The 25,198-nt window shown below is 49.3% G+C and overlaps 1 protein-coding gene across 1 annotated transcript; it reads left to right on the top strand.

The window, feature by feature from the left end:
* ATOH8 (atonal bHLH transcription factor 8) lies at positions 1 to 24,249 on the top strand. Its single transcript, XM_030270520.4, has 3 exons — positions 1 to 682; positions 14,578 to 14,769; positions 22,612 to 24,249. Exons 1-3 carry the CDS (start codon positions 260 to 262, stop codon positions 22,615 to 22,617), a joined length of 621 nt encoding a protein of 206 aa, XP_030126380.3. The 5' UTR covers positions 1 to 259; the 3' UTR covers positions 22,618 to 24,249.
* The last annotated feature ends 949 nt before the right edge of the window (positions 24,250 to 25,198 follow it).

The following is a 25,198-nucleotide window of genomic DNA, read 5'->3' as shown; positions in this document are numbered from 1 at the left end:
AAAAGGCCAGCCTTCCTGTTTCTTTAAAGCCGCTCATCTGCGCGGCGGCCGGCTGCCGGCGGCGGGAGGCAGGCTGCGGGGAGCTGCGCGGAGCTGCGCGGAGCTGCGGCTCGGAGGACGGACGGACGGAGCCGAGCGCAGATGGGCGGCAGCGGCAGCGGGGCGGCGGCAGCAGCAGCAGCAGCAGCGGCAGCATCGGCAGCAGCGCAGCAGCGGCGGAGCGGCCGCGGCTGAGCCTCGCCGCGCAGCGCCCCGCGCCATGCGGAGCGCGCCGCTGGCCGAGGGCGAGCCCTGGCCGCGCCTCTGCCCCGCCGAGCTCGGGGGGCTGCGGCGGCTGCGGCGGAAGCACGGCGGCTGCAAAAGTTTCCGCGTGGAGCTCAAAGTGCTGAGCGGGCGGCGGACCGGGCTCCGCGCCCCCCCTGCCCCCGCTACCGCCGCCGCCGCTCCGCCGCCCGCCTGGGAGCCGCGCAGCGCCGCGCTCGGCCCCGCCGCCGCCGCCGGCGCCTTCCCCGCCGCCCCGCCGCCGCCGCCCGCCGCTTCCCCGCGCCCGCGGCCGGGCGAGGCGTCCGGCGTCTCGCCGGAGATCAAAGCGCTGCAGCAGACGCGGCGGCTGCTGGCCAACGCCCGGGAGAGGACCCGCGTCCACACCATCAGCGCCGCCTTCGAGGCGCTGCGCAAGCAGGTACCTGCCGGGCACCGCCGGCCGCTCCGCCGGCGGGACAGCGCTCGGCCCGCCCGGCCCGGGCTCCGCACGTCGGGACCCCGCGGGGGATGGATGGAGGGGGCGCGGGGATGGGGGAGCGCCCGCGCTGCCCCGCGCCCGGGGCCGGGGGAGGTGAAGGGCAGGAGCCGAGTGGCCGCCTGACAGGAGGGGAAGTCGGTTCAAAATGCCTGGAAGTACCAACCCTAGAAGTGTGCTAACACTCGAGATAAATAAATAAGGGCTTTTAATTTGCTTGCAGTTAGAAAGTTTTGGACTTTTTTTTTTTTTTTTTTTTTTTAAATAAAACAAACCCGATAAATCCCTCCGAGGGAGAGTTGAGTGTGTAGGAAGGCACTTGGTCAAGCTGGGAGCTGGGGTGATGCTCCTCTACCTAGAGTACGTGTACTTGACTTTGGTGCAGGGTGTCTGATCCTTCAGGGCCCCTGGGGTTCTTGCAGCAGCTTCTGAAACATTCTATGTGCCCTGTGTGCTAAGGACAGTCAAGCTGAGCTGTGGTAGTCCGCCAGATAGCTTCCCATGGTTTTTACTGTAGTGTTTGAAGTGTGTCTGGTGCTGGGCTTTCTTGCTGAGAGGACTTGAAAATCCTCATGGTTGTCTGTAAAGTATATGTTCACAGTGTCAGGGTGGCACTTTTGAAAGGTAAATGAAAGGTTTTGGTCAAAATCTTTCCATTACCTCCCCAGGATGAGGAGAGATGCATAGAAGCTGCAAGGCTCTTGTATCTTCTGCCCAAGGATAAATCAGTGCCCTGGCCCTTGTACTCAGCCTTCTCTGCATGTAGGCACCGTGTAGAGTGCAGTGATAGACATAGAGAAAGATGTGCTGTCACATTGTGCAAACCCAGCTGTGCTGGCTTTTCTGCCTCTCTGTTAAATGATGATGGGACTATTCCAGGTGTGCAGGGAGGAGGAGATGCACAGGGCTCAGAGGGCTGCAAGCTGCAGATGAGACTGCCTCTGAGAGGTGTTAAGCATCACCTCTCCCAGGATGGTCCCTCCAGCCTGGTGGGAACAGCGTGCTCTGCTTGCAGTGGAGATCACACACACAGGCTTTTCCCTGCCATCTTCTGGACATCACTAATCTGAGCCATTCCCCAAGTGCGCTCACTTTAGGACTCAGTCCTTTCTCCTGCTCAGAGGAAATCTGCTTGCTCCTATCTTCAGCATGCTGCCTGGAGCTCTTCGCAATGACTGCTGTGGCCTGGGTAGTTGCACCCCAAGAGTTAATCCTTTCCCGTCATCTACCTTGGCAAACGGATTTCAGGGGCTGACAGACCAGGGCTGTATGTCAGGAGAGAATCTCTGGTGAACAGCTAAACTAGAGTGTTTTTGATCACTGTGCAGTGGTGGGATGTCAGTACTCCTGTTATAATCCCAGTAAACCAGTGTGTGCTGGGTGCTGTCCCCCAGTGCTGAGAGGCTGCCCCTTGTAGATGCAAACTCCAGACTTGATATATTTTGTTTCTGTAAGCTGCTTCCGTATTTCGGTTGTTTGGTGACTGTGTGTAACACGCCTGGAAGTGTCAGTCTGATTCTCCATGGACAGACATCTACACCACCAAAACCGCAAGGGGAAGTAGCACTGATTTCCCAAATCACTGGCAATCTTGTTCTAGGCTGAGTCTCAAGCAGAAGTCAGGCAGGCAACAAATTAAAGCCGCACTCTTTTGGGAAATGGGCAACTCTTGAAAAGCCTCAGATTCCTGGCCTTGGCCCTGTCTCTATAAATCACTTCAGCCGTGGACTCAGCTGGGAGCCCAAAGAGCCTGGAGAACAAGCTGCCGTCCTCTCTTCCCGTGAAAGCCGGTCTCTAGGGTCAGCACAGGAACATACTGGCAGAGCTGTATTCACTCTGCAGAGAGAAAGAAATCATTCTCCGGGAAATGTTTGCCGCGAGGTTTTCCTAGCAATTTGCTGAGGGGTGGGCTGGCTGTCCCGACCATCATTGGATGACATTTGTATTCATTCCTTGTTGGGCTGCCAGCGGCGTGCCTGGTGCCGTGCGTGACATCAGGTGACAGTCAGCTTCATTGCACACAGGCACGGCGCTGCCTTGTCACTCACGTCGTTCGCAGCGGTGACAGCCGAGGGGTTTCTGGGGGGCAGCTCAGATCAGGAGACAGTAGGTTCCTTTCTGTCACACCTTGGCCAGCGGGTGGGAAGCAGGGGTATGGAGATGCCCTGGTGGAGGTACATGCAGTAGGGAAGCTTTCCCTTGCCTCAGGTCAGCACCGTCTTCCCGCTTGCCAGGGCATACAAAGGGCCTTCAGCCGCTTGCGAGAGGCAATCCCTGTGTGCTGTCTGCTGCAGGCCTCCTTTCTTGTTCCTTGGTTAGTCCTCTGTTCCCTCCTTGTCATCACATATCAGGCTCTTAAGCAGCTGGGAGGCTTTTCCTGAGGCGCTGAAACTGATACATCCCTGCAGACAGGCGGGCGAGGAGCGGTGGGATTGTTCCGTGCTTGCACACAGCTGACCCTGGCCCCACGCTCCTTTGGGTGGGGGTCAGGTGCTGGATGTGGAGCTGCTGGAAGCAGGAGCCTTCCTCAGCCTCTGGTACCCAACACCCACAGGTGTCATCCCTGTCCCTGTTCGGATGCGTGAGTGGAGATACCCATCCTCACTGGCACGTGTGAGATAAAACCCCATTGCTTGCAGGATCAGACCCACCACGGCCACACTGTAGGGAGCCCATCCATGTTTGCTGAGGAGGAGGAGGAGGTGGAGAGGAAAGGGAAGTCATGCCTCTCTGCAGGACACTCTCCCTGTCTCAGCAGCCCACCCGAGGGTGAGCCCCTGGCACGCAGCACACCGGACAGATGGGCTGGCGGCGGCGGCCCTGCGCTCCACAGCTGCGTACATATGGCACACATGTTTTGGCTTGTGTCGACTGACTCTCCAGATGGCAGGAAGGGGTGTGGGTTCTTTTTTTTTTCTCCCAGTTCTTGGTGGAGGAAGAGCCAAACACAGTTGTTTCGCACAAGGAGAGGCTAAGCCAACCATGTCCCTGAGGACTGAGCTGTCCCCAGCTTGCCTCAGAGGTGGGAGGTAGGCGGGCAGCTGCCAGCTCTGGGAAGCTGCCTGCTGTTGGGAGAGACGTGTCAGTGCCATTGTGTTCGTCCCTTGGTGTCACAGCCACCAGGATCAAGGATTTCTCTCCCGCTCTGTATTGAGCTGCTGCCTTTGCTATACGGCCATAGCACTGAAGTGGGACTGAAGAGCAGATGTTCCTGAGAAACAGCTCCTTCCCCCTGGTCTTGGTACTTGTGGTCTTCAGCTATTAAGCCTGGAAGAGATTTCTCCCCCTTAGTCCCTCAAGTATCATTTGTCCAAGTGATCCTTCCACTGGCAGCAGACTCCTGAGGCAAACAATGTAGTTCTCCTTGGAAAACACTGACCTGCTCTGAAACACTTTGAGGTGGTGAGATACTTCTGCTGCACTTGGCTGTCCTTCTGCTGCTGCCTTTGTGGTGTCCCTGGGCAGCTCCTGTCTGGAGCACTGGTCTCCTGCCCTCAAATGCCCTGACAGGTGCTGGTCAGCGAGTCCTTGCACTGCCCCAGCTGCTGCAGGACCCTCCATGTGTGACATGGTGGGTTGTCACTTCCATCCTTTTCATCTTCCTCTCCCTGCCACGGTGGGTGGTCAGTGAACCCAAACATCTCTGATGCAGACAGAGACATAGCACTGAGTTCACAAGGACCTGAGGTCATCTTGGCCTCCATGTGAAGACTCCTACCCGGCCTTTTGCTGGTGGGTGTTCAAATTCATGGAGTGGTACAACCATCTGGAGGTTGTCACCAAGATGTGACAACAACATTGGCTATCTTCAAAGCAACCATTCTCCATGCAACACAATTCTGTCTCTTTTTTTTGCCTGCAAATTCCTATTGGCAGCAAGAGACTCATCCTCCAGCAAATCCCAGCTGTGAAACTGAACCATTGTAACTTTTATTGCAGTATGGCCTTAGCCCCCAGGTTTTCTGCTGGAGGCCTTGGCCAGAAGGGAATTGTGCTCTTCACCATGAGACTGCATGGACAGCCAGGCAAACCAGTATACTGCACTCCCAGGAGCTGGGACCGAGCTCCTCAGCTGTGCTGACAGACCCTAAGGTGGCAGCAAACTCTCCCTCGATGGATGGAGACAACCACAGCAGCCTTCCTGATCTGGAGCCTGCCTGGGCTTGCACATCTGGTTTCTCTCTGGAGCACTGCTGTCCAGCTCCTCCTGAAGAAAGTGATGCATTGAGCCACAGTGAGCTGGAGTCTGTGCCGGGAGCAAATGTGTTCACAGACATTTATCTTCCCTTGAAGTGCACTGGCGATTTCCTAAATCTTTTCACCACCACGTTGCCAGGACATTCTCTGCCTCAGCAGCTGACAGCCTCGCTCTCTGCACTCATGTGGGTTCTGGAGATACTTTAGTGTTTTATAGGGCTTTTTAGCTGCTGGAGTGGAGGTTTTCCCCACACACATACTAGTATCCTTTCACTTTGTGCCGCCGGCATGCACGTGGCTGCTGTGGCTTGTTGGTAAATCAGTGCAGAAAAGACCCTGCTCGCTCCCGTTGGGAGCACGGTCGGACATCAGGAGCAGAAGCCTCAAGGCTGTAGGAGGAGATTTTGTGGCTGTGGGGACAAACTGTCTGCAGGGGTCTGAAGGGACAAACCAGGCAGTGAATGGAGGCAGGAGCTGTGGCTTGAGCAGCGCCTTTAGCCACAAGCCAGCAGAGGCTGAGGCTGTTCTGCAGATGCATCATTCCGTGCTCACCCTCTTTGTGTGTCATCCCAAGGGTGGCTGTGGTTTGTCACCTCTGCAGGCGGGACCCTGCATGTGACCAGTGTCACTGACTGTCCTTTCTGTGTGGTGGGGAGGCTGAAAGCTATCCTTGGTCACCTGCTGGCATCTCCCAGCCCTATTCCCAGTCATTCATCCCTCTGTGATCCCACCAGCAGGAAACCCTAAGATGTCTTAAAGCCCAGCTGCTGAAGACAAGCCACCCATTGAGCTCTCTGGGGGTGAAGGTTTGGCTGTTGGAGAGATGCAGCAGCATCTTCCAGGCACAGCATGCAGTGCCACCGAACACCCAGCATTAACCAGAGCATCTCCATGGCTGCTGCCCGTCCCAAGTGACACTGATGGATATTTAGAACCCAGAGTGGGGCGGCCCTGTGGTTTAACAGCTAAAGAAGATGACAAAATACCAGCCTGAAGCAACACAGGAGGAAAGAAAATAAAGGAGAAACCAAACAAAAGGACAAAAATCCTGCAAACAATGGCTGTGTGTCACCAAGAACAGGGCTTTTCTGCTCCCCTGGCTGCTGTCTAGCTCATTTTATCCTTTGCTACAAATCCTGCTTCTGTTGGAGGTATTTGCTCTGCCTGCTGCAGCCACCCTCAGTTAACCTCTGTGTTTTCTTATGGCTCCCACTGAAATTGGAGAAAAGAGTCTGCTTTTCTCCATCAAGCTTTGAATCCAGCCTCTGCTCCCTGCCTTAATCCACTGTCAAATTCCTTTCCGGGCTGCAGAGGGGAGGTGGGACACTTTTCAGTACCTTGCAGAAAAGCTCCCCAGGCTCTTTGTTCCCAGCCTGCAGCTCCTTTGGTCTGTGCCATGTGTGTTCCCCAAGCAATAGATCCCATCCTGGTCCTGGTTTGCACTGTCCCCTGTGCCACGCAGGGATGCAAGCAGAGCCTCGTGTGTGCTGTGGGAGGTTGTGCTCCTCTGCAGCTGCCATGGGCTCATGACAGCTCCTGGGGCTCAGCAGTGATACGGAGGGAAGGCAAAACCCCGTGGTGTCCAGCAGTGGCTGGTGACTGAAGAGTCACCAAGGCCAAGCTGAGATAATGCCATTATCTCCACTGGAGCTTGTTTTCCTATTTACCAGGGGTTTTGAACCTCAGAGATGCAGATGGCCACTACTAAACTGCCACCCCAAAGAGTGTTTCCTTGCTATAGTGCTGGAAGGCAGCCCCTTTCAGAGATTTTCCGTGCCCAGTAGCCCTGGGATTTCTCCTCTGGTAATTCCAGTAGTTGTCTGTCTAGTTACTATTTTGGGAAGTGGTTCAAAGAACCAGCAATAAGGTAAGAGAGTTGCAGCAGCCCAGCAATGTGGTATTTTTCAGGCATGATACTGAGGGGGTGTGTTGTGTGCTCTGAGGATGTGCAGGAGGCTTTGGGGGTGCAAAACATCTGCAGAAGGTGCAGGACAACTGTCCAAAATGAAGTGGAGCCAGGCCTGGGGCAGCATTAACCAGACTGCCATTTGGAAGAGATTCCTGGGGTGAACTCACCCAGCACCACACCTAGGTTTTGTTTGGAGGAAGCCAATTCATTTGCTCCAAGGAGTGAACTCATGTTTTTGTAATGTGGGCGATGGGGGAGCCAGGAGCTGGGAGGGAACCAGGAGCTGGGTTGTCTGACAGCGTGGACCCACCCGAGAGGCAAAGGCACCTCGGTCAGGACTGGGGCTCCTGCCTGGGCAGTGCTGCTTTTGTTCTTGTTGGCATTTTTCAGCTGGGTTTGGGCCTGGGCTGAGCACTTTGCTCCCCGTGGTGAGGCAGGGGTGAGGCTTTCTTTTAAATTGCTGGGGTTGCATTGGTAGCACAGGGCTGCCCATTTTCTGCCACTGTGTTCTGGTGGCAGAGAAAACAAAAGCCTCTCAGCCTCATGGTGTGGAATAGCTGCCCATTGCTGGCTGGAATAGAGCTCTGTGGAACATCTGACACTGTGACACCACAGATGGTCAGGGGAGGTGATTCTTCCACTCTGCTCTGGTGAGGTGCCACCCACAGTGCTGCATCCAGCTCTTGAATCCTCAGGACAGGAAAGATGTGGATCTTCTGGAGCAAGCGCAGAGGAGGCCACCAAGTTGATCAAATGAATGGCTGAGAAAGTTGGGATTGTTTAGCCTGGAGAAGAGAAGGTTCTGGGAGAATTTTTCAGCACTCTCACCCCTTCCCCTTAAAGGAGGACTATAAGGAAAATGAGGACAAACTTTAGTACACCCTGTTGTCATAGGACAAGACATAATGGTTTTAAACTAAAAGAGGGTAGATTTAAACGAGATACAAGGAAGAAAGTTTTTGCAATGAGGCTTGTAAAACACTGGCACAGGTTGTCCAGAGAGGTGATACATATCCCATCCCTAAAAACATTCAAGGTCAGGCTAGACAGGTCTCTGAGCAACCTGATCTAGTTAACGATGTCCCTGCACACTGCAGGGGGTTGGATTAGATGACCTTTAAAGGTCCTTTTCAACTCAAACTCTTCTGTGATTCTATGGGGCCCTTTCCAGAAGCAGTCCCCTGGGAGCCATGCCATATATCCACACAGCAGGATCTGGCCTCACTGGGTTCTCAGCCAAGGGTGCTGCCCCAAAGGTCCTGGTCAGTATAGCGAGCACAGTGGCACAGAGGAGCCATTGGTGGATCTGGTTGCTGCTGTGCTGCAGGCAGCAGCAGGAGGGATATTTGGGAATCAATCTGAAGGGATCTGGCACTGTGAAAGGATGTGCCAGGAGGCTTTTCCATCATACAGCTGTGTAATTCATCATTGTCCCACCTGGAATGTTAGAAGGACTTAGGGCTTGCAGCTGTTGAGAGCAATGTCAGGAGGCCAAGTCACCTTGCTGGTGAACCTGAACACACCGACCAAGTCATCAAATGAGTCCTGCAAGAAGCAAAAGGACCATATGTGCTCACTTTACCCCCAGAGCTGGGTGGAAAAAGGCTGGCTCCAAACCCTTCCCAAAAACACTACATCTTGAATAGAGGCAGTGATCTTCTGGGCAAAGCCTTCAGCTTGTTAAGGATCTTACTCATGGAATCACAGAGGGTTTGGGTTGGAAGGAACCTTAAAGATCATCCAGCTCCAACCCCACTGCCATGGCATGCCTTCCACTAGGCCAGGTTACTCAAAGTCACATCCAGCTTGGCCTTGGGATGAGGCATCCTTTCAGGGATGAGGCATGCACACACCCACAGTAGCTCTGCAGATGCCAGCCTGGAGATAATTTGAGATCATGAGAGAGGGGCTTCCCCTGTGCTCAGGGGGACACTGTCAGTCCTGCTGCCCCACCCTGCCACTGTTCCCCCATGGTGTCTTAGCCCCAGGAAGTGTCTGACTCACCCTGGGTTAGAAAGGGACGTACAACAGCCAGAACTATTAAGTACTGGACATTTATATGAACCTCTGGAAATATTTTTGGCAGGAAGCGCAGCACAAACAATGAGACAGCGCCGCTGGGCTGCGTGTTGGGATGCAGGGGAGAGGCAGCCAAATGTTTTCCTGGGGGAGGGGGGCAAGGAGAGGAGCCCTGATGTGTTTTAACTCCCAGCATATAAGCAAACCAGACGAATTAGCAGACAGGTAAACTCAGCAGCTTATTGTGTCATGTTGAGGAACTAGCTGTCAGGAGGGCTTGGCTTGTGCTGCATCACAAACACTGCCTTAGAGCTGCCCCATCCTCCCTGCTGTGCCCAGGGGGCCCAATTCTGCCCTGTGTGACCTTTGTGTGGAGGGGATCTGTGCGTGTCTGTGCTGCTAGATCACGTTTGGAGCACAGTAAAAGAGACATCTGGACCCCCAGCACTCAACAGCCTTCTTTAGCCCAGCATTTTCATGCAGTGTAAAGGCAGACTTGGTTTTACAGATGTCATCTGAACAGGTCCAGAGGGTGTTTATGGAAATTTTATCTATTCTATAAAGACAGAGCCACAAAGACAGAAGCTCAGTGATGTGAACTGGCTTAATGCTCCTAAAGTGCAGGGATGCTCCTGGTTGTTCCTGCAGACCCATCACAGTGAGCACACTCACTGTATCCTCAAATGGCAGGGTGACAGTTGTCCCCTTTCACCCATCTCTGGTTGTTCCCCAAACTCATCCTGCAGCCTCCTCACCTGTGCCCTGTCAGAACCAGCTCCCACCTTGGCTTTGGTAGTTGACAGTGATGCTGTGGGAAGCTGCAGTGGATCCCTGCCCTCCTTGAGAGGGCTGGCTGCAGGTCAAGAGCACGGCAGACTTCCCACGGACTTCAAAGGGAGCATCTCTGGTTTTCCAAGGGCGCTGCCTCTGATTCTGAGACGTCAAGGATAGAACAGACCTGTTAGGTCACATTCCTTTCTATTTTCCTGCCAAAGAAGGGCTCTTCTGCACAGGAATATGTCCCAGGAGCATTCATCTTGCTTTGCTTCAGCTCCTGCCAGCCTGGAGATCACTGATAAGACCCATGAGACTCCGCAGAGCCCTTTGCAGACACAACTTGCAAACATCCTCTGACTGGAGCTCTGGTTCCTGTGATCCCAGCTCACTCTGTGCTGATGTCCCGAAGCCGAGGATGGTGCTGCTGTCCTTGCCCTTCCAGCAGACAGCTGCATTCCTCAGGACTGGTGTGAAATTTCAGTTGCAGTTCCTTCCTAATTCCTTTTAATCATTGCAAATATTGCAGGCAAGATGGTGAGCTGTGCTGCTGCTCGGCAGAGACCAGTGAGGTCAGATAAGGGAAATATTTTCATTAAATGCCCAGAAACTCAAGCCTGGTTCTCCCTGGCTCTGGATGGACTTGCTCAGCTGACATTAAAGCACTGAAGTCTGCTCAGTTCAGGCATGGGGAGCAAGAAGGTGACAGAAGGAAAGGGTTTGGTCCTTGCCAGGAGCATGACAGATACCTGTTCACGTTACTGCTGGCCAGAGATCTGTGTGGAGACACTGTGGGAGCTGGGAGGGTTACACCTGCAGGGCCACACCAGCCCCAGGTGTTTTTCCCACCTCTACAACACTCTCTTTTTTTAAGTTGGGTTTTGAAGATTTCTTGTTATCCAGATGTGTCACTGACACCCTTTACTGCAATTTGTACAAATTTGTCCCCTCTTTCCTGTAGACTTTGTGTTAAAGAAGAGATAATACCAAAGTTACACACAGACGCACTTGGGGAAGTTTTGGCTCTGGATTTGAACTAAGTGGCTCATTCCTCTCTTAATTTCCCATGTTTAATTCAAAAGGAAACATTAAAATGGCAGGACCTGAGCCAAGACAGGGAGGGTTCCTATGAAATAGTTTTTCTAACACTGTTACCATGGAAAAAAAACTCTTATCTCTTAATGTTGGTGCCCTGCACCCATCACGGGAATATCTGAACACTTCAAGGTGAGCCTCTTCCCATGGGCATAGAGGGCAGCTCCAGTCTGGACTCTGCTGCAGTAGTGTGGGAAAAGTGCCGTGTAGTCCCAGATGAGGGTTGTGTCAGCTGTGTTAGCACTGAGATCTTCCTTGCCTTTTGTAGAAAACATGTCCTAAAAAATACTTTGGGTTTTGTTTTGTATCTTTTTGTTTCCTTAAAAAAAAAAAAAAATCCCAAAACACAAAAGAAAGAGCAAAACAGATGAGGAAAAGAGACACTAGCCTGCCTTCTCGTGTTGTAACTGGACAGCGTCTGTGCATCAGCCTCGAGGATTTCATGGTCTATTTTCCTTCCACTCAATTTAACTTCCTTCTTGTTCTAATTCTGAAATTACTCCCACATTTCACTGAATCTTTCCATTTTAGTTTCCATCTTGCTTTGTTCTTTCCTGATGCTGTTTGATCTGGGGTCTCTGCTGTTTTCGTTGCATTGGCGTCGAAAGAGACTTGGGTGTTTCTGCTGCCTGAAGCTCTTGCTTTCAAAATAACTCAGCTCATTGCATCTGGGGACCAGGTACTGAGGGCAGGGGCATTGCTGGGTGCATAATGGTGACAAAAAAAACGAAGGCAGGGATTCAAAGAGAGGTTTTTTCAGATAAAAAGGGGCTCTTAAGCAGATTCTCTGCCATGTCCCTGCTCATTGCAGGGGAGTATTTGGACTAGGTGACATTTAAAGGTCCCTCCCAACCCAAGATATTTGTGATTCCTTGTATTTTGAGGGGTATCAGTAGTAGATGATGTGTATTAAAGAAAGGCCATTTGAAGTTTTATGTCTGGTTTCTGGAGGGGCATCTCAGCCACATCACACCTCCAGTCGTGTGTTCAGTTTTGGGTCCCTCTTTACAAGAAGGACATTAAGGTACTGCAGCAGGTCCAGAGAAGGGCAGTGGAGCTGCACAAGGATCTGGAGCACAAGTCTGATGGGGAGAAGCTGAGGGACCTGGGGGATTCAGCCTGAGAAAATGAGGCTTGGGGGGACCTTCTGGCTCTGCACAACTCTGTGACAGGAGGGGGCAACCAGGTGGGATTTGGTCTCTTCTTACAGGTAACAAGTGATAGGACAAGAGGAAATGGCCTCAAGTTGTGCCAGGGGAGGTTTAGATTGGATATTAGAAAAATATCTTCACTAAAAAGGGTGGTCAAACATTGGAACAGCCTGCCCAGGGAGGTAGAGTCACCATCCCTGGAAGTGTTCAGAAAATTTGTGGCTGTGGTGTCTGGGGACATGGTTTAGTGGTGGCAGTGCTGGGTTAATGGATGGAGTCCGTGTCCTTAAGGGTGTTTTCCAGCCTGAAGGAGTCTATGTGTTGTACAAGACATGGCCCATAGGGCCAGCTGCACTAAAATCCTTGTGCTCTTGGGTAAAGGTGAGCCAAGCAATTTGTCTGGATTTCCATAAGCACCATGGCAGAGGTCTTCCCAGGAAAGAAGAAACCAAACAGCTTGGATGGGAGTGTGGATTAGTGTAGAGGCAAGGAATGGTAGGTAGGGGGAAAGGGCCAGTTCCTACAAGGAGGCACATCATGAGAGGACAAACTATGATCTGATTCTGAGCTTAGCTCTGCTTTAAACAGGGAATGTCAGGTTCCACCACCTGAAATTGTGACTGTGTAAGCTGTGCGGAAGTTCATGGCTCTGAGTGAATAGATAATCATATGGCCAATGAAATAAATACCACGCAGATAAAGTGAAGTGATGCATATGGAAAAATCCTTACCAGAGTCCACATATGAAGTGATAGACCCTGAGCTGTCTGTTAATTCAGAGTAGGGAGACCTTGGAATTTCTCAAGATGGCTCAAGGAAAGTCTCAGGTCAGTGTCTGGCAGCAGTCACAAATCAAATCAAAGGAGTTAGGAAGAAAGGAATATTAAAGAAAACAGAGAACATAAGCATATGTTAGATATGTGCACAACATGAACACTTTGTGTTCTGATCATCTCCAAAGGGACTAGGAAAGGTTCAGGAAGGAGCAGCAGGGGTCATCAAAGATATGGGATGGCTTCCATAGAACTGTCTGCTAAGGAGGATTAATATTTTTCTTTTGGAAAAGAGGTTGAAGAGTTGATGGTGAACTAAAAAACATATGTCACACAGGAGGTGAATAAATATCTGTTGTCTTATCTTCTAATACAGAACTGTAGTACCTCAAGGGAAGACAGTAGGAGCCAAGTTCAAAACAAGCAAAAAGAGAAAAAAATTTATGTAGACTGGAGAGAATGCTTTGCAAAAAGATGTTGTGGCTGCTCAAAATCAACAGGATTGGTTCATCTTACCAGACCAAGTTTATGGGCAGAAAAGATCTATCATGGGTTGTTAAATTTGGGGATGGCACATCTAGTTGAAGTGATGGAGGTGATGGTAACTGGAACCTGACAGAATACTTGGAAAAATCCTATATATGCCTGAGCTGTTCTGCTCCTCCTTTGGCATCTGTGGCTGCTGTGGGGTTTGTGGAGGGGCTGAACCCATTTTACCTTCTGTAAAGTCAAGGAGAGCATTCCTTGACTTGATGGGGGCAATCCCATCTTTGTGTCCCTGTGGAGGAGAGAGAAGCTGAGGCATGAGCATGGCAAGAGAAAACAAAAATCTTCAGCCCTAAGCTGAGTGTGACACTCTAGGGGGGTGTGGAGAATGGAGACTGGTATGGAGGCAGGTGGTAGAGAATATTGAGGTGTTCCAATGATTGATGACTGTGAAAACTTTGACAGGTGGTCAGACAACCTGAGGGGCTCAGATGGATTTCAAATGAATGCACAGCTTCAGTTTCCCATAGGCAAGAGACTCTTGTTTGTTAAAGGCTCAGTGACCTTCAGCAATTTTGCAAACTAGAAAATGGGGTGCCCAAGCCTATCGAATTCAGAAGATCTCTCTTTAAGCTGGACGTACTAAAGTTGTATGCCTAATATCGAGTGTAGATGTACTGTTTTTCTAGATCATGTTTGAAAAGCAACCCACTCCTCTGCAGGAAGAACCATATACTGCTCAGTAATTGAGACACATTCAGTTTAGTTTGAATTGTTCAAATGTTTCACATTACAGTAGAAATCTTTATGGGTGAAGAAACAAATTGCGTAAGATACATCCAGCTCCCTGAAACAGGCTCTGTTTTGGTCTTTTTTGTGGAGTGTTTAAACAGGTAGAAATTACTGCCTGATCAAGGTCCTGCTACTCAACAACATCGTGTTTTTTCACGGGCTGAAAGCCACAACTGATGTTGTTTGAGCACAAAAACAACGGGTTGTGACATTGTTGCTCGTACCTTCTTATTGCCTTGTTCTGCAAGACCTGTGATGACATGGGAGCTAATTGTGGGGAGTAAGTTACTCAAGACAAGTTACTGGGAGGCATGGGGGTGCAGGTTTCTAAGGAAAAGGGCCTCCAAGAAGTGAACAGAGCAGCAGGCGCACGTCCCGGGCTGTATCCTGCCATCACATTTTAAGCAGAACTTCCCTGCTGAAATCAAGAGGCTTCATGCTGCTTTCATCCCCATGGAGATCAGCAGGGGAGTTCTTCTTAAAAACCTGTTGGGACCATATGGCATTTTATCACTGGAGTTTCTATTTATGTTAAAACTGCTAGGAAAATAACTTACAGTTGTTTTGTCATGCTTCAAGCAAGATATTTTGTTTATCTGGCCTAATTTTTAATTATTTCTTTTTCCCTGTTACCCTTTCTAGGTTCCCTGCTATTCTTATGGTCAAAAGTTGTCCAAACTGGCCATCTTGAGAATAGCCTGTAACTATATCCTTTCCCTGGCCAGACTAGCAGACCTGGATTACAGCGCTGACCACAGTAACATGAGCTTCTCTGAATGCGTGGAGCAGTGCACTAGGACCTTACAAGCAGAAGGAAGATCTAAAAAAAGGAAGGTATGTTACAGCCTCTCCCCCAACTCACCCCCTAAAAAATGGTAAAAGTTACAAAAGGGACGTAAAAAAAAAATAAATAAAATCCAAAGTTGTTTCCTTCCTTTCTAAACCTTGTGAAATTTGCCTGATTTTTTCTGATTTTTTTATCCCTCGCCTTTCTCTCTCTCTCTTTTTCTCCTCCATCCATCTGATCTTGTAATAACCACATTCCTCTCTAATCAAAAGCTTTTCTCTCCTCCCCATCCTCCGCGCCAGGCTCTTCCCCTCGTTAGTCGCCCATCGTGTGTTTCAACACGAGCGTGATCCTATTAAGAGTCATCTTGGGACTGTTACTTGTTAAACCAAACCAACCTTGAGTCGCCGTTCGGAGCCTGTAAAACACTGTCGCCCGCCTGTGTTTTCTGTTTTGTTTAATCTCACACTTATCTCTGAGAAAAATCACCCGACAACAAAAAAAAAGGTAGCTAATGGAGACATTATATGTATAAACACATTAGTAAGATGTATGACCTGAAGGACATGTGGGTATCTTGAGGAAACAACGTTAAATCTAATTACGCCTTGCATTCCTTTAGGTTACTTAACACTGAACCAATTAGGTGAAATCATCGTCAAGCGGCGGGAGGAAGAAGCAGAGCGTTCTGCCAGTTTTCCTCTCAGAGAGTGACATGGGTGAATTAAAGGAGTGATTGATGTCTTTGTTCAGGCTTTTATGACAAAAAGAGTTTTGTAAACTTGAATTGAACTTCCCCCTGCTCTCTGAGCTTGCTTGTCAGGCAGGATAATAAATCAGCAGGATTTTAATGGATGAATGGGCAGCTAAGCTGGGGAGCAGGCTCCTTCCCCGGTGTTGTTAAGATCTGCCTCTGATTCCGCAGGTTTCCTCACTTTTCCTCCTCTTTAGCCCAACAAATCATCCTGCAGCAATTCAGTTTATAAATAAACACAATAGCACACTCCCTGTTGCTTCCTCTGGCTGTCACGGGCAGTATTTATGCCCACGGAGCAGCAGTGCCAGGCGGGGACGCGGCACTGCTTGCCCACAGCTGACAGCACTGCCTGCGACTGGGAGGTGTGGGGCAGCTCCTGGGCACAGCCCCAAATTGGGGGTTCACGCTGGGCTCTGTAGTGCACAGGCAGTGATGTCCCAGGGACAGTGAAGTAGTACTACCAACCCTGGGGCAAGATCAGAGTTGGTTCTTGGGTCTCCTCTGCAAGTTAAGATGGAGGAGGAGAAAAGCATAATTTTTGGGGCTTCAGCAGGTTGATGGTTGGGTCTTGGAACCCCTCTCCATGTCAAGAAGAGGATGAGCTTTTGTGAGGCTTTAGTAGATTGCTAGTTAGGTCTTGGGTCCCCTCCCAAAGTCAGCATGGAGGGAAAGAAGAGATGAGCATCCTTCATGGGGCTTCAGCACATTTCTGGGCTGCTCTTCAGGCTTTGGGTGCCCAGTGGGCTGAGACCCATTGTCTTGGCTTATGTAAACCAATGCAGGCTTAAGGAGAGGAAACAAGGAGCCAGATTTTGAATGGCTCCAAATCCCAGGGTGTTCACATCTAAGGGTTAGAGCTGGGCCCGTCGTTAATTAAAAAAATAAATTAAGAATTAAAAGCTTTCCATTTACAGTGGTTCACTCCAGAGCGGATGCGTGGAGAAAAGCCCCAAGCCAGTCAAGAGTGCCTGAACAATGGAACTCTACCAGAGCACCTCCTGCCTCCCACCACAGAAACAGCATCACCAGGAGAAAATCTGCCCTTTCTCCACATTCTTGAAGGACACCCACCCTAAACCTTCTCCAAAAGCCCTCTCAGAAAAGCAAGCCAGGCTTGGTACCCAAGGCAGGGTCTTAATCCCTGCTCTGCCTTGCTTGTCATGCTGGAAATTAAAGTTCTGCTGCAAGTTTAGAGCAGTCCCAGACCACATAGATTCCCTGATGGATGACAAGTACAGTTTTATTTCCAGCAGTATTTGCTCAGGTGAATGCAAGAGCCCCATCCAGCTGCTGGTGAAGCCAAAACCAGCAGGTACCACTAAGTAACTCTGGTAAATCCCAGTCGATAGGAGTGGGGATGCAAAGCCTGGGTTGGGAGGACTCATCTTGCATGTCTCCCTTTCTCCTTGAGCCAAGCAAGTCGTGAGCACAGAGGAGGAAAAGGCTGTTGTCAGAGGGAAATTACAGATCCGGGATGGCTGTGCAGTGCCAATCCAAGCTCTGGATATCAGGTGGTGTGAAGGGATGTCTCTCCTGGGGGGTCTCACACGGACAGCTGGATGAGGATACGATGGCTTGGCCCAAAATCGCCGCGCCCTCATTAATGTTGAAATCGGCACATTTTTGTGAGCTCTGTGTGTTTTTAATCAGGTCTCTGAAACCACTACTCACTGAGAAGTTCCTGTGAATTATCGACTTTGGGGTGGTTGTTATTTTGTTACTGGTTTTTTTTGAGCTTCCTTTTATATTCTCCCTTTAAAAAATCACAGAGATCCTGAGTGCAGCCCTCCGCTCCTTGAGCTCCACGTTAGGTCCACACCACCCTTATCTCCTGTCATCTCCATTTTATTGTGTGTCTGCCTCTCTCTCACTCTCTCAGCTCTCTGGTTGCAATGTGCTGTGGCACCGTGATCTTTTCACACAAAAAAGTAGCTGGTTGGAGTTTGTTTTGGCAGGCAGAGACTCCAGATGTTGCATTTGCTGGATTGTGCATTGCCTTTTGCTTTGTTTTAGGGGGTGAATTATCTTGTGACCCTAAGACTAGGTTGTTGTTCAGATTTTGCTTTTGCAATAGGAAATTTACTGAGTGGTTTTACCCCCCACCCCACTTCTATTCCCATTTTCTTAATTATAAAAGTTGGCTTTAGTCTTTCAAATTTGACTAGGGAAAAAAAAAATCCCCTTCTCTGTCCTAACTGCAGTTATAAGGTGATTTTAGTTATTGCAATTGAGACTTAACCAAGGGTGTTTGCTGATGGGAGATCTCATTTATAAGCAACAAAGGAGGCTGCAGATGCCTTTTCTTAAAAAAGAAGAAAAAAAGTTGACTGTGGGGGGGTGGTGGTGGTGAATTCTGATGATAGTTTTCATTCTTTAAAGCTGCCTCTTGCTTGGTTATAAATTATCTGGACTGAGCCTTGTCCTTAACCGTGCACCCAAGAGTTTCACCATGTTGGAGATCTGGGTTGCAACACCCTCAGCAGAGCCCCAAGTCCTGCTGGGGCCACACTGATGTCCTGGAAAAAGGAGGGGGGAACTGCCTTAAGCTACAGCCAGGAGTACAGAGGATGCAACAGCAAGGGAAAGGGAAATCCAAGTTTTTTTTACTGCCAAGGTGCCCTGTTTCTGCATGGCACATGATCCTCAGTGGCCAGGGGTTATCTGAAAGCCTCACAGGGATCTGTAGGGATTGGGGTCCAGCTTGCTGGTCCCACTCTCCCATTTTTCCAGTTTTTCCCCCAGAGGGCTGAATTCTGGTGCCCTGCAGGAAAGCAGCTGAGGGTCAGGACAAGGTTGTGAGGGTACATGGCTGGGGGCTCTCCCTGGAGACTGACATTTGTAGGGGTGCAGAGCTGTGCATCACAGCCCCCTAAACCTCCAGCCCTACAGGATCTGGCCCCAAAGCTGTGGGGCAGAACTTATTTCCCCAGCAATCAGCACAACCACAGCCGCTCAGTATACACAGAGCAGGATCCAAGGGCGGACAGCACACCCCAAACACCCACAGCGAGGTTCCCCTCGTTGCTTTTGCTTAACCCCCGTGCTAGGCAGCAACATCGCCGTGGCCACGGGAGCTCAGCCCGAGCAGGGAGGGATGGATGAGGGATTTTTTTTTCTCTCTCTGCTTCATCCTCCCCCCGTCCCGGCTCTTCTGGCAGTCGCAGACTCCAGATGTTCGGAGCGCGAGCTGGGAAGTCCTGCTGGCGCCACTTGGGGCAGAGGGCAGGGGAAAGGCACGCGAGCTGGAACCCGGAGTACTCAGTCACTGCAGGACTTGGCGCATTCCCCAGCTCGCTGCTGGCACATTCCCCAGCTCTCTCCTGGCCATCTGTTCCAAAAAAACACTTTCAGAACCTCATCATCACTCAGGATACAACACTGCGAGCAGCTGTTAGCGAGGCAGAAGGGGGAAAAAAAAAAAAAAAAAAAAAACCACACTCACACATTAAAAAAAAAAAAACATGCGAAAGGTCTCTTTGTGAGAGAGGAAACTGGGTTATGAATAACAGGCGAGCAGTTGGAGCTCAATAAAAGTTTTCGGCTGGAATTTAGTTTCTTGTTTTTGTGCCTGTGTGTGTGGATGAGCACAGACACAAGGAATTAAAAATTGAAAATACGCTGTACATATATCTTTTCCCAGATAATTAAATTATATGGAAACATATATGGAATGAAAAGCTTTTCTGTTTCTTGCAGCCTGCTGCACTAAAAGGGCTGACATTATGTATGTAATTATTGCATTATATAAAATAGTTATTGTGGTGTTGTGCCATGCCTGGATGCCCCCTCATTGCTACTTTGCTAAAAGCAGAGCTCCTGCTGTAGGTAACACTTATTCCCACTGAAAAAATTGGAAGGAGGGCGTTCTGCAGGCATATTTACTTGCAGGAGTGAACAAGTTAAGGGTTTATATTATAAAAGAGAAACGGTAGTGGCAGACTTGATTTGTACAGCACTGAAACCATTTGCTTGGAGCATATTTTTTTGATAACACCGTATCATGACTCGTGATTTATTTAGACAAAGCCCCGAGATAAAGCTCCAGCTGCCACCCCCTGGTTTGTGTGGATGATCCTGGCTGCAGGGTCTTGCTGTTATTGATCATCTGATATTGATTATCAGAACCATTCAGAGCCAACACAGTAAAACCTTGATGATCCGCATGGCATTTCTTCCTCGTGGCTTCCCATCCTGTGTGGGGAGGAGGGGGGTCTCATAATGAGATTCGACCTCCCTTTCCCCTGCAGTTTGACTTAGCAGAGGTTCCTCTTTAAAAATAGCTTCATTTCCCTGCTAGGACTTGCCGGCGAGAGCGGGCAGCCAGCCAGTCTGATCCCCACGGCCGCCAGCTCCGCGGGCTCCAGGGAGGAGCTGGACCACAGGAGAGCAGCGAGCTGCCTGTCCATCTGTCCATCTGCCATGGGACAGCATCCCTGGGGGACAGAGGGGACCTGGGTCTGCCTGGCCATGAGTTATCCCTGCTGCATGCTGGCTGAAGGATTACCCACCCCAGGGACCTGGTTAAAAACAAGGCAGTGAGATTAATTTGCTTATCACTTGTGTCTTGTATGTCCCTGCAGCCCAAAACAAGGCTTGCAGGTGGGGCACGGGTCCTAAGGTTTGTGACAAGTTCATGGGCAAGATCACCCAACTCTGGACAGGGAGGCAGCAGCAGCTACCCCAGGGGCATCCCCAAGGGCACTGCACACCCTCCATCAGCCCACTGGGGCACTGAGCATCAGTACCCCAAAGAGCAGGGCCCAAAGCTTTTCCTTACAAAAGGATGTGATGTGGGACTCTCCCGTTGCATCACAGCACCCCAAAAACCCCTTTCCTTTAAAGGGTGTTGGAACAGCCACATCACAGCACAGGGATGGGACCAGGGATTTGCTCCCATGGTGGGAGCAGGATCCCAGCACAGGGTCCATCCCCTTTGGAGCAAGGGTGTTGCCAAGAATAGGGTAAGATCCACCCCACACATATTGGGTAACTGCAGCAAAAGGAAGATGTGAGTAGAAGAGACAGGAGAAGCCCTGGAACAAAGGCTGACTCAATTCCAGAAGTGCTTTGATTTATGGAGATTGAAATGCTCCAGGATGCTGCAAACTCACCAAGGTCATTGGGCCAGTTGTCAAATTCAAGAGCCATGGGAGTTCTGATGTTATTAGTTTAAAGCAGACCCAGGCTCATAAATCTGTCTTCAGAGCTCCTGGCTGAGTGAAAAAGGGTGGAGGGGGAAACAAAAGCCACCAAACAGAACCCATGGCCAAGCATTGGGAAGTGCCTGGGGACCGATCAAGTGGTGCCAGTGAGGTGTGCTGAGCATCTCCATTGTGTTGCAGGGGGATCTCCCCATTCCCCTTTCCATCTCCTGTGTCTGGAAGGTACAGCACAAATGCCCTTGCCTGGTTTGTGCATATTCCCTCTTGGCCCCCATGGTTGATCTTCCCCAGTTGCAGAGACTTCAGAGCAGAGATCTGGCCCTGAGACTCCTCTTCCTAAAGCCATCCTGCTTTCCCAAACCCACAAATGCTTTTGATCTCTCTGCTGTCTTTTAAAATTAATGAGAGCAGTCATCGCTTCCCTTCTTTTACATTTTCTTTCCATAGGTAAATGTGGGATAAATTAAAACAACCAACTTTTCTACTACAGGTTATTTATATATATTATATGTTGTTGAAGGGTCCCAACAGAAAAGTTGGCAATACACAAGGCTGTTTGTCATTCTCCCACCTGAACCTCATTTATTCAAAATCCCAAATAAGGCCTTGAACTAGAGGAAGTTTTTCTATCTTCTCTGAGCAGCACTAGGTAGGATTGTCCAGAGACAACCCCAGAGGTCCAGCAGACACCAGCATTTATTGCATGGAGGATGACCTGGGTGCTTTTAGTGAAGTATTCTTACCAAGAGAAACCTTGATGGTCCTGGAGCAGTCCTGAGCTTCCCTGGTCTGCACTTGACAGGAGGGGGTGAAAAGGTGGATTTTAGGTTCCCCTGTCCCTTAGCCTGTCATGGATGATCAGCTGTAATCATTGATCTCACAGCAGCTGCCCTAATGATAGTCATAAATCAAATAAATACCAGTAGGTTACTAGTATTTTATACCCTGATGTTACAATATCCAGTGATGGAAAATGAGAGGCAGTACAAAAACAAAACAGAGTGGGGAAGAAAGCTTTTGAGGCCAGGTTTTAAGGAGTTTGACCTTGTTAAGACTGACAGAAATATGGCTGACCTATTCAGGGGATTGGCGACTGTGTCCAAATGACTTTCAGAAGCTGTACTGCACCCTGAAAGGTTCTGAAATCCACTGGCAAAAAGCAAGAAATGCTGGTAGCACTAGCAAAATGTGATCTCATTTCCAAGTTTCTAATTCCTAAGTTATTTAAAAGAGGATTTAGAACCCACGTGATGAAGGCAGTTTGAACAATAGAGACGTGATCTCATGAAATCCTCAGGCCCTGAGGATTTTTCTCTGTTTTGAACTATGTTAATGATTGTTTGTGCGATATTTGTGGGGTTTATTTTAATGCTGAAGGGGGTTTAGATGAGATTTCCTTGTCTAAAGCTGCCATGGTTTGGAGTTGACAATTTTCCTATGGACCTGGCCATAATATTCTGTAGCCCAGTGTAATTTCCCAAGTAATCTGCCACAGCTGTGACTCACAGGGGAATGCACAGACACATGGGACAAGTTGCAGTCCCACAGACTGAGCAGCCATGCCTGCAGAAAACTCAATACAACAACTAAAATGTGGAAGGAAAGCCCATCTCCTGCAAAAACCCATCTAGTTGCAACTCCTTTTCTTTCTGAGATCAGCTCCTGAACTGAAAATACCAGGTATTTGCCATCGCTTCTATTTTTTTTCAGCGGGACTTGGACCCAACACCAAATTACTGTGTTGTTTTTCTTCCCCAAGCCTTTCTCTTCCTGTCTGCCACTCCCTCTCCTCTGTGCAGGCTCTGGCCTCCATTGTGGCACCTACAGATGGTTCCACTGTGAGCCCAACTCTTGAAAATTGCAGATCCATGGCCAGCAGTCCCCAAGGATGGTCCCGCATGCGTCAGCAACAGTCCATGCAAGGGACACCATGTGTTCCCTGTTCTCATGGTGCATCTCTCTCTTTCCAGGAGTAACAACCAGGAAGGGAGGATTCAGAAGAGCTTCCAGCCAGAGTTACATCTGGTCTTGGCAAAGGTTGCACGATCCAGATGAAGACTGAAAGCAGCTTTTTTGCAGAAACCCCTATTGGAGATGACGATTGGCGAAGGAACTTTCTTAATCTCTGGAACAGAAAGGAAAAAAGGAAAAGAAAAGGAAAAACGAAAGGACAGGGATGCTTCTTATTGTTGTTAAGCCAGCCACCTTTTCGTACGTGCAATTTATTTAGCACTTTTCCCTTTGCTTAACTGGGAAATGTTACCCTCTCAGCTCATGTGTACAGTAATTTTTTGTTGTTGTTGTTGTTGCTGTTGTGCCAAAGATTTGATGGAGCTTCTACACTGTGTCTTATTTTTGCCTTAATGTTAAATCTTTGAGCCAAAGAAAAGTCAGAGGAGCCATTCAGATCGTGGCAAGCAGGCCAGCCAGCTGTTGGTGACAAAGCCCAATTTCTGTACCCTTCTGTGAGTTACCTCTTATTTCTTCAGCCTGCACTTCCCTGCCTGCAGCCCTGGAGCCAGCATTTGGTGTGGGCAAGAGATGGGACAGCACCAAACCATGCTTTGGCGTTCAGATTTGCTTCTTCCTTTGAGCTACTCTGTAGTTCTGCCTTTTGGGCAATTTCCTGATTTTCCTTCCTGTGCAACACGTCCACAGGGTAGAAATACTGACACGAAGTGAGAGCTGAAACACGAGCTATGATTTTTTTTTTTTTTAATAAAGAAATAAAATTAAGCAAAAGCAAAGTGCCATGTAAAGCAAAGAGAGAGAGAAAAAAAAAAAAAAAAGAAATCATAAGAAAGTTCAGCCAGGCAGAAAGAAGTGAAGCAAAATTCAGCCAGTGTTTCAGGTTTGTGAAGTCGTTTTTTCCATGGGGTTTTTCAAGTGGTCAGAAACCCATGTAATGCAAAAGCATTTGAATCCTATACTGTACCTTTCACTTCAAATTGAAGTAAAAAAAAAAAAAGAAACAAGATGGAGAAACATTTGCTTGGAGTAAGCAGACTTTATAGGTAATGCAGTTCGTATGCACGACATCTGCTAATGATGGAGGGACAGAGCTCTGTGTTCAAGTAAAAAAATATGAGTTTCCAAACCAAGAAGATTAACATGTTTTGTTAATCTCAAGGGGAAATATTACTTGTGAGGCCAGGTTCACATCCTGGCACTCAGTGTGAATCAGGTTCCCGTGTGTCTGACTTACTCCAGCGTGGGTCTGGCCAAGCACCGCCAGGCACCGGGGCAGGAGAGGGGATGGGGCAGGCCAGAGTCACTGGGCAAGGGAGGGAATAGTCTCTGTTTTACTGACGTGAATACACTAAACTTGAACTCCTCAGTGCCTGCCTGTTTATTTCCCAAGCTGAGCAATTGGCTGGTGAGCCCCGAGCCGGGGAGCTGCTGTGCAAAGCCTGAGTCTGGGGTGCCAGGCTGCTCGATGCCAAGTCCCCTGGCTCCCAGTGAGCTCGAGATGTCTTCTACCACATTTCTGGGGCACGTGGGACAGCTGTGTCCAAAACCCCTCCCAGGAGCTCATTATATTGCTCCCCCCTCCACTCTCACCGCTGGTCATTATTAGCAGCCCAATAAAATACATTTTTAGATTGTCATTTGTATTTCTTTATTAAAGCACATTTTTTAACAATGTCTTTTATGATATACATTAAAGCCAACTTTTTAATTTATAATGGGGAGAGGGGCTGAGCTCACTGACTGCGGGAAATGCTCCAGGGCTGTTTGCACTCATGTCAAAGGACTGGGTTTAAAGTGCATTTGCTTTCAAGAACCAGCAAGCAACTGGACCTTGTGTGTGTGGCCTGGCCAGAGAAAACAGTGAGAAAAAGGGAAATGGAAGGCAGTAGGAAAAAAAACAACAAAACAGCCTCACAAGATAACCTAAAGGGAGAGCAGTAGGTTTTGCGATGGCCATGCTGCAATTCTCCCATCTGGGTTTTGAGCAAGAGTAATGGGGACAACCCCAAGTTGTCCTGGTACACACAAGAAACCCTGTGGGCATTTCTTTCTTTGAGCAGAGTGAAGCATTCACTGAGCATTTTTAATTTGAGAAGTACCATCATATTTTAGTTATGAGTTCTGCAATGGCTCTCCATTTGAGTTAATTATTATCAGTAAAGCAAGGTCTGCAGGGCGAGTCAACGATACAATACTGCTGATAGGCTTTATTTACCCTTTTTTTTCCTTTCAATGCCCATTATAGATAAGGAATTTGCTGCAAATACGTAAGCCACAAGCTGGACAGCATCACTGGGTTGCAGCTGGGGCTTGAGGTCACACAGTATTTTTTGTCCCCCTGATTAGGGAAATATTAATCCTTGGGGTTATGTTGCTCACTTAAAAATTCCCAGATTCACTTTCCTTAAATATTCCCTGCTATTCCCACCTTCCAGTACGTGATGGCAGAGCAAAAGTCCCTAAAAGCTAAAAAAATAAACTGGTTTGCCTGATTTAAGTGAGCGAGACTCTGAAGAGGCTGTGTGGGTGCTTTTGAATCACAGGGAGGTCAGGCAAGGTGAGAGGAGCAGCAATGCCACCCCTGCC

This window comes from Taeniopygia guttata, chromosome 4, assembly GCF_048771995.1.
Source record: "Taeniopygia guttata chromosome 4, bTaeGut7.mat, whole genome shotgun sequence".
NCBI lineage: Eukaryota > Metazoa > Chordata > Aves > Passeriformes > Estrildidae > Taeniopygia > Taeniopygia guttata.
The sequence above is the reverse complement of the archived record's forward strand: the minus strand, read 5'-3'. Positions and strand labels throughout refer to the sequence as shown.